General features: G+C 47.2%; 1 protein-coding gene across 1 annotated transcript; it reads right to left on the reverse strand.

Moving 5' to 3' along the window:
- Window positions 1-905: 905 nt before the first annotated feature.
- On the reverse strand, window positions 906-6,285 carry LOC112893074 (cellulose synthase A catalytic subunit 4 [UDP-forming]). Its single transcript, XM_025960233.1, has 13 exons — window positions 5,946-6,285; window positions 5,763-5,866; window positions 5,601-5,652; window positions 5,363-5,510; window positions 4,551-4,817; window positions 4,111-4,453; window positions 3,883-4,020; window positions 3,314-3,439; window positions 2,996-3,208; window positions 2,669-2,915; window positions 2,391-2,590; window positions 1,917-2,270; window positions 906-1,843 (listed from the first exon to the last, which is right to left on the reverse strand). Exons 1-13 carry the CDS (start codon window positions 6,112-6,114, stop codon window positions 1,259-1,261), a joined length of 2,946 nt encoding a protein of 981 aa, XP_025816018.1. The 5' UTR covers window positions 6,115-6,285; the 3' UTR covers window positions 906-1,258.
- Window positions 6,286-8,785: the final 2,500 nt, after the last annotated feature.

Genomic DNA, 8,785 nt, shown 5'->3' on the forward strand with positions numbered 1-8,785 from the left:
ATGGACATTCATGATGGCATGGGCATCATATGAAGCGTAGATTGATTTCCCGGCCCATGAGTCACGACCCTTAGCATTAATGCGAGGCCCACCGTCCCGCCACCGCAGCAGCAAGGCCAAGTGTGAAACACACGTGCTTAATTCAGTAAAGCCCTTCGAGTGCTTGGAGATTTGGCTTCAGAATAGGAGCCATCACCGCAGCCCGCTAGATATCATTCGCAGTTGCAGCCACGCCACGCACCGCCTCCCTTTTGACAGGTAGGATCAATCTGTGCCTGCGTGCTCTCGCCTCAAACGCGGTTCGTGGCAAATTAGGTGGTGGTGGTGCCGAGAGAAGGAAGCGTGCCCGCATTAGCCGTCATCAGTGCCGCCTTTGCTGAAAAAGAATACGGAAAATGGCATGGTAGATCTGATCTTTGTAGCGCTGAAGATGCAGTGCAGTGCAGGGCTCAGAAAAGTTGGTGTTCAAAAGTCCATGCTACTGGATGAATGATGATTGCAGCTTAGAGCAAGTATTACAGGCGGCGAAGAGCCGGCGAAATCCAACGTGGAAGAGAGATAAAGCAGGAGAGAGAAGAAAATAGGCGCCTCGCGAGACGCCGGCTAAAAACGGACGAAGTGCACTGTGGCGGCCTCTCTCCCACTCCGATACTTCCACGTCGCAGCTGAGCATTAAATATCGGTGAGGTCCACCACCACTGCTCGGCAATTTGGATGGCCTGGGGTTTCTTGCAGCCGGCGAGCGGGCGTATTCATTAACCTTCCTCTTAGAGGGTTTCTTAAGACTCTATGTTTTTAGCGTCCACTGATCATGCTCTGTCCTGAGTAAATGGCGTATCATTTCTGCAGCAGGCCGCTGCATGGAATTCAGACGCGTACTCATGATTATCACTCATGCAACCATATGCTAAACACCACTGCAATTCCAGGTTCCATCGATGTAAATGATCTTCCCTTTCGGAGTTTCGGTATGAAAGCATATTGTGTCTCCTCCCGCCCCCCGTTGCTATGATTTACACACGCTTAAACGGTGCCTGCTCACAATTCAGGCAAGTTCAACACTTTAACACCAAAACTTTTCATAACACAGACAGCAGCAATGAACAATTGGATGCAAAATAGTACTAATCTACACCACCTCTCTCAGACCCTGGGGCAAAAGCCTAGAGGCGACAGAGGGAGGAAACCAACCGTCCTTGCATCAGGCAAACACGTCTGCAACACCAGAAAGACATCGTCCGCGGCGCACCACCGTCCCTCAGCAGATGACTGTGTTGCAGTTGGTGCTGTTGACGGGCTCGGTGCCTCCGACGAAGGGGTCGATCTTGACCCAGAGTAGGGAGAAGACGGATGCGAGCAGGACGGACCAGAGCACGACGATGGTGGGCGTGCGGTTCTGGCGGCCCATGAGACCCTTGAGGAACGGGTACAGGTGCATGATCACCCACATGGCGAAGAACACCTTGCCGAAGAGCGGGCCCCACGACTCGTAGCCGCTGTTGAGCGCGTCGGAGAACCCGGCCACCACGCCCACCAGGTTGAGCACCAGGATGGTGGTCGGCGGGATCAGCACCGTCGTCCACTTGAACACGTACAGCTCGCCGAACTCGGTGTCGTCCGTCGCCTTGGCCGTGACCGTGAAGTTGGTGTCCAGCCCGGCGATCATCTTGAGGATACCCTGGAACACGGCGAACAGGTGCGCGGACACGCCTCCGATGACCCAGAACTGCTCGTTGCGCCACCAGTCCTCGATGCCGATGCCACTCCACCGCAGCTCCAACACGCTCGTCAGGATGATGGACATGAAGAGGCCAAGAAACCAGATTGTCGCCGCGTTGGACAGCTGAAAGAGGGAAACAACGGCGGTGAACATTATAGCCACCTGAATCAATGGCCAATGGTGAAAGCTAACTTACCGTTGGAATGATGAACTTTCCGGTGAGCAGGCAAATGGCAGGCAGGCAACAGTAGGCAATAAGAGGAAGAGAAGTGAACGGGTAGACGATGGTGTTGATGTAGGATAGCCTCTGGAGCCATTTCAGACGGCCACCACCGTAACCGTACCACAGCGGGCAGTGCCGACTCAGGAAAATCTCAACGGAACCAAGAGCCCACCGGAGAACCTGGTGCAGACGATCGGAAAGATTGATAGGGGCTGATCCCTTGAATGCAGGCCTCACCGGCATGCAGTAGATGGATCTCCAGCCACGGCAGTGCATCTTGAACCCAGTCAGAATATCCTCTGTAACTGAACCATAGATCCAGCCAATCTGACAAAAAGAAAAAATGAAACAAGTCGTGCCTGATGAACATGGTAAAAGTATCTGAGGTACTATCATCAAGGCATGCAGTCATTTTAGAGGAAGATACTGAATGACAAGAATGCACACCTCTTTTCCCCATTCACTTTTCTCTTCATATCCACAGCTAATGACATGAATGGCTTCTTTAATTAGAGTAGATGGGTTTGCAGATTCAGGGACGCCCCCATTCTCCATAAGAGTTGATTCAATGAATACTGAAGACAGGCCAAAAGTCTTCTCAAAGCTCATCTGAGAGATAAGCATGGACCTCTCATACTCATCGTAGTCTGCAAAAACAGTGATATCACAATGAACATACTATCTCTGAGGTTAGATCTTCTAACCCACCAGTTTCGTGCACTTACTGTCAATTTCCCGAAGATTGAAAATGGCAGACTCAAGGTCTTCTCGCCGAGAGTCCCTGTTGATTTCCCTCTCACTTCTTTCAATCTTCTTCTTGGGACAGCAACAGCAACACCACGAACAAACGGAAGATTTTGGGAGGGCAGGCAGAGATGGAGGTCCATAACCATACAGTGCTTGCCTATAGAAACAACAACCAGTTCCCACATAAACCGGGCCTTGAATGCCATCAAGTCCTTTCATGTTAACCTATTCAATGTAAGAATGGACATATAAGTTATGTGAAGATATCTAAGAGGCAAATGAAATGTCACTGGCTTAGTACTTACGTCAAAGAACACAACATTCCTATTGGCGTATCGATCACTGCGATCAATGCCATCGAACCTCTGTGGGAATTGTACATAGCAGACATCTCTGCCAACAGTAGGGTCCATCATGAAGCACATTGCTTCACGGACGGCTTTGCTGTTGTTAACATAGTGATCACAATCAAGATTGAGAATGTAAGGAGCATTTGTCAGGACAGCAGACACTCGGACCTGCATAATTAGAAAATTCTCAATTAGTTCAAAGTTCAGAGAAAGAGAATCTTATCATAGAATGAACTTATATGTATGGTAAATTATTGCTGAAGGATGCTGTACCAGAGCATTCATGGCCCCAGCCTTCTTGTGGTGTTGGTACCCTGGTCTTTTTTCTCTTGAAACATACACCAAACGAGGAAGTTCATTTCCATCGAAGTCCCGGGCACCAGTCTCACCAAGGAAAACCTGTCACCAAAGGCCACGGGTATGGTAAGAGTAAGCTTGAACATTAGGCTATTGGCATTCTAAAAAGGATCAACGTTCCAGAAAAAAAGATCAGCATGCATCATATTTTTTAGAAAAAAAATAAATTGACCCTGAACAATGAAACACGTTTAGCATATATAATAAGGTCCATTCAAGTAACACCATTCATAAAGAATATATTTGCAAGTCCAAGTGAAACAACGCATGACTAGGTTGAAGCTGTTATTATATTTATTAATTTATTTTGCAAGGGAAGGCATGGCATAGCATTTAAAGTTAACCTGCTATAAATTTCAGTAATCAATACTATACTATAAACTTGTTCCTTAACAGAAGCACCATCCTGCAATTACTGTTAAAAGGATGCGCAGTATGACTAATACATCTTGTACACTGATATTTCACTAGTGAAAGCAAATTACCTGGATCATCCCAGGGTGGTCACGAGGATTATTCCCAGGCCATGGTGTACCGTCTTGCATGATCCAGCCTTCCTCAGGTGTCTTCTGAGCCTTGGCAACCAAAGCATTTATCCTCACCTTGTATTCTTCATAGTCTCTCTGTATTAATACAAAATTGTTTGCATAAACAACAAAAGACATAGCCAGCAATAATAATGAACGATATCCAACTGGGAAACCAAGATCTACCTTCATAGCCCTACGCTCCTTGACAAAAGACGGGTGTATCTTGTCCTTCAAGTAGTCAATCTTCTGCGAGAAATAGAACTCAGGAGCTCGTGGCTCAATGGCATACTTCTTGCAAAATGGAACCCATTTTCTAGCAAATTCAGCAGTCTCGGCAAGTGATTCAAATGTGAGCATAGCAGAACCATCATCAGATACATAGCATGAGATCTTCTCAACAGGATAGTCCACAGCAAGAATAGACAACACGGTGTTTGCAGTGATCAGTGGAGGCTCTTTCAATGGATCCACTGTACTGACAAAGAAATCCACAGGTGCCAATCCAGAATCTTCAGCATCTCCGTATCTGTAACATACACGAGAGGAGGTTTATCAGATTCTGATCATTACTGATGCATACATATATAGTAATCTTATGTGCTATTAGGCTCTACTGAACAAACCTTGCAATCAGCCTATCAACATAAGTCTCTCGATTGATAGGGTACCACTTGGGGAATTGATCCAAGATCCAGGAGAAACCAAACCAGATCTCACATATGACTGATGTCATCCAGAGACCAAAGGCACTGTAAACAGGATTGGTGATACGGTAGTGAAAGAAGAGCCCAAGAACTATCAAACGCATAATGATGACCGCTCTGTAAGGTGTGAGCTTGTTCTTTGATATAGGGATGATCCGGGAGAGTGGCTCGTACGCATCTGTCAAACTGCAAGATTATTTGTTGTTACAAAATGAGTACAGAAATATAAATATAACATTTATGGGAACTTTATCACAAAAACTTCTAACTTGAGATCCACACTTAAAATCAGATAGAAGTACGAAACAAGAAACGATGAGATGGAGACTTTCCTGACACCTTTATGAGAAATTAGATGCAGAGTTTAAAATATTGTAAATATGCGTATCACCTTCAAGAATTAGTTGAATGTTTTGGTTCGCTACTCCAGCATAGATAAGTCCACGCTTTAATATCCTAAGACAGTAACTACGTGAAACAGCAAGTTCATTTTAAATGCAGATGCTGTGGGATCTCATGAGTATAAAACGATCGTTTTACATAACTAAGATAACCTTATAACGTAGCTGACTATATCAGAACAATGATAATCTAAAATCATTCCCAACTTCATGTAATCAAATATGATTTAATATATCCACAATTCGTTCATAATATCACTCCTATTCATAGAAAACGATAGATCATCAAGGAATCATAGAAAGATCTATAAATGGATGCTTGATCCTTACTCATTTTCATCCATGATCTGTTCTTCGACAGGTGGAGGCTGTGCTTTTGCTGCAGCCTTTTTGGCTGAGGCTTTTTTCTCATTCTTCTTCTCCTTCCAACTCTCCACCCTGTTCTTCCAGATGGGTTTCCCAGATTCATCATTCAGTTCTGCGAATTCGTAGTAAGGGTTGAAATTTCAGTTTTCCCACAGCATCAGAAGGAGGAAATGGTACACTGACGATGAAGCAAGTACCGTACCACTACCAATTCCCGACAAGCTGCTCATGGTCCTGCCATGGCTTACTTCATCCTGTGCCAGCAAATTTCAGATAATCCCAGTGTTAAAAGTGCCGGAAATTTCTAGATATGTCAATTGCCGTGCTACCCAGAACAGAACAAGCATAGAGGGGGGAGATTTACCTGGCGATCATTGAGGTGGCTGCCCATGGTGACCCTCTCACGCAGGCCGCCGGCGGCGTGGTGGTCCTCCACCTCGTCCGCTTCAGCGCCTTCGTTGCCATGCGCTGGAGCAGAGAGCATTCACATTAGCATTGCCTCCTCCCAAAACCGGCAAAAGTACGATCGCCGCGACGCGCGACGCACCTGGGTCGGTCGCGGTGGCGTACTCCCCGCCGCAGCGCGCGCACGTGGTGCGTCCCTCGGCGGCGTCCTCGTCGAGGCAGGCCCTGCAGAGCGCGTAGCTGCACGCGCGGCACGCGGCGCACGCGTCGTCCCCGCACGCCGCGCACGGCACGGCCGCCGCCGACTCCATCGTGGCTCCTCCTCCTCCTCACCCCGATCGACGCGCGGCCTCGGGGATCGGCGTGCGGCAGCGGCGAGATCGGGTGGGAGAATGGGAGCGAAGCGGCTAAGCGTGCCGGAGGTTGGAGGCGTGGTGATATAGCGGCAGCCCATGCCCGGAGGCGTGCGGTGAGGTGGCGCTGGCAGGCAGGCGGTGGGTGGAGTTGGGGCGTCGGCGTCGCGTCGGCGGGTGGATGGAAAGAATGGAAGCAAAGGGTTGGGTGAGGACTGAGGCGCCATGAGGAAGGCAGAGGGAGAGAGGACGGTGGCGGGGTGCGTGCGCGCTGCGGCGTGCAGGAGGTGGTTCTTCCCCGCGGGGTTTTGCGGGGTCTCGAAGCGAAGACGACGGGTGATTTGGCCTCCGTTCCGCCGCGCGGGCGGGGGCGTAGGCGTAACCTGGAAGACGGGCGGATCGGGGGTCGCAGCCTCGCAGGGGCGGGTGGTTGGCGGGTTCCATTGGTGCGGTGGTGGTGGGTCCGCCGGTGCGGAAAGAGGAGGGCTGGAGGAGATCGCGGCCTCGCGCTGGGGCGTCGTTTTTTTTCGACAGACCGTTCCCGAGATCGCGACCGACGGGCCGCGGGACTCGAGGCCGAGACCTTTCCTCTGCTCTTGCCCTTGGAAGGGAGTGGATCGATCATACTTTTTTTTTCACGTATCATCATTGTACTGGGGGAGTTTTGAATTGTGATGCCGTGGAGCTTCCAAGTTTAGGCGTTTGGGAAACTTTTGTTAGTACTGTACGTGTGTCTCTTGCAATGCGTGCTGCAAGCTGGGCACGGCCGCACGGGTCGCGCCTGCAGTTGCACGAGCTGAGCCTCAATCTTGTGGGCTGACAGCAGCCGCGCGCGACTGCGTGCAAAGGCATCGCAGAAGAGGCTGATGGGCGCGCCAGATGGTCCGCTGAGCCTGGCTCAAGTCCTGAATTACGTGCAAATATATATGGAAAATAAAGAGGATCATATTCATAAATCAAGCAACTAAAACTATATTTTAATTATATTATTGGATTTGTTATGATGAAATCTTTAAGACAAAGACTATACTTAAATGTGGTTGGATGATTTTATATCTAAAATATTATTTGTTATGTTAGAATAATTTTACTGTGAGCAATTGTTCCAGTTGTTCAATAAAAATTGTTTTATATATTAAAATTTCTAAAAAAATTTATTTAAATATTAGCAAGTGTGGTCGTGTTTGAAAGCTCTCGTTATAAGAAATCCAATGGTAAAATTGAAATTTGATTTAGGTACCTGACTTGGAAGATACGAATGGTTTTACTTTTAATCGTTGTTTGCACGTAACCCGATGTATAATGTTAGATTGCAACACGCTGGTGGCCAGGTGGTCTATGATGTTGTATGTGGTTGTATGTGGACTAGTAAAATAACTTTAGACTCAATAAAATATTAAAAATCCCTCGGCTAAACTTCTGCGACAGAACGTTTCCCACCAGCGCGTGACCCGAATATTAGCGCTCAATCTGTGGTCTTATTCATGTCTCCACTGGAAAAAAAAATAAGGTGAGAGTGTGGCATGTAACGGGCGTGGGCCAAAAAAGCATGGTGCCCGTTATAATACTTTATCCAGCCCAAAAGGTTGTCTTGGGCTCAAGAAAAGGAGTAAACAAACTAGCAATCAAAGGCGTGGTGAGCCCAAAAGCAAAAGGCAACTTGTTACACAGAAAGCCCGTTCTACATGGAAAAGTTAAATGCAGCAGATGGGTAAACAAAACAATTGGGCCGCATGCGAAACTGGATATATGCCCACGAGGGGAAATGGCCCAAGATGAAGAAGCGCGCGACGGGCCTATGTTCTTTTCTTGGCGATGGGCTTCTCTGATTTTTGTTGGCACCATTTACTGACTGCTGTCGGAGAGAAAGATTTAGAGAAGATATTTGTTTAGGATGATGACTCCTATATGAGAAAGTAGGGGATTAAAATTAGGAGTAGTCGTGGAGTTGCTCTTAGTACCCATCACATAGGTTCCTCTAAAAAAACAAAGAAAAACGTAACCCTTGGGATCATGTGAAACAACAAGCAGCATATCGAACCTGCAAAAGGTAACCCGCAAAAAAAAAAGGAAAAAGTGTAGATTACCCCCTTATACTCTTACAGAGGTGCAGATTACCCCCCATGCTCTTAAACGGTGTACTTTTAACCTTAAACTCTCTGAACAGTGGAGATTAACCCCCACAACCTTAAAGACCGGTTCAGTGCACATAACACACATTGTCCATTAGTAATAAACCTCAAATGTCAACCAAAAAAATTATTCGAATGAGCCTATAGTTTCAGCACCAGGCACAACAAAAAATAGGATCTAATCCTCCGGCTCCGGACAGAGTTGTGGCAGCTTCATCCTTTTTATTACTGGTCTTGCAGGTTGCGTGTTGTGACTGCTGTCGACAAGATGCAGGTTGAGCATCACTATTTTTTTGTTTTTTGGATTATATTTGCAAGGAGTCCTATTATGGCCATTCTCCTTGCATATTCGACATCTCCCTACTGTGCCAAGTCTAGAAATTTTTATTGTGATTGGAAGAGGGAGGCAAGGACCATGCATGGCTGTTTGGCAAAGCAAGAAGCATATTTAATTATATGGTCATCATGGAGATTACGAGGAGGAAAAACCAAGATTA

This window comes from Panicum hallii, chromosome 5 (genome assembly GCF_002211085.1).
Source record: "Panicum hallii strain FIL2 chromosome 5, PHallii_v3.1, whole genome shotgun sequence".
In the NCBI taxonomy this organism is placed as follows: Eukaryota; Viridiplantae; Streptophyta; class Magnoliopsida; order Poales; family Poaceae; genus Panicum; species Panicum hallii.

Bases quoted from the DNA above. Each gene is read 5' to 3' on its own strand.
- LOC112893074 (XM_025960233.1), bottom strand. From the start codon at position 6,114: ATGGAGTCGGCGGCGGCCGTGCCGTGCGCGGCGTGCGGGGACGACGCG. The intron at 4,021-4,110 runs GTAGATCTTGGT...GTATTAATACAG, and splicing joins AGGAGCGTAGGGCTATGAAG to AGAGACTATGAAGAATACAA. The intron at 1,844-1,916 runs GTAAGTTAGCTT...TCCCTCTTTCAG, and splicing joins GAAAGTTCATCATTCCAACG to CTGTCCAACGCGGCGACAAT.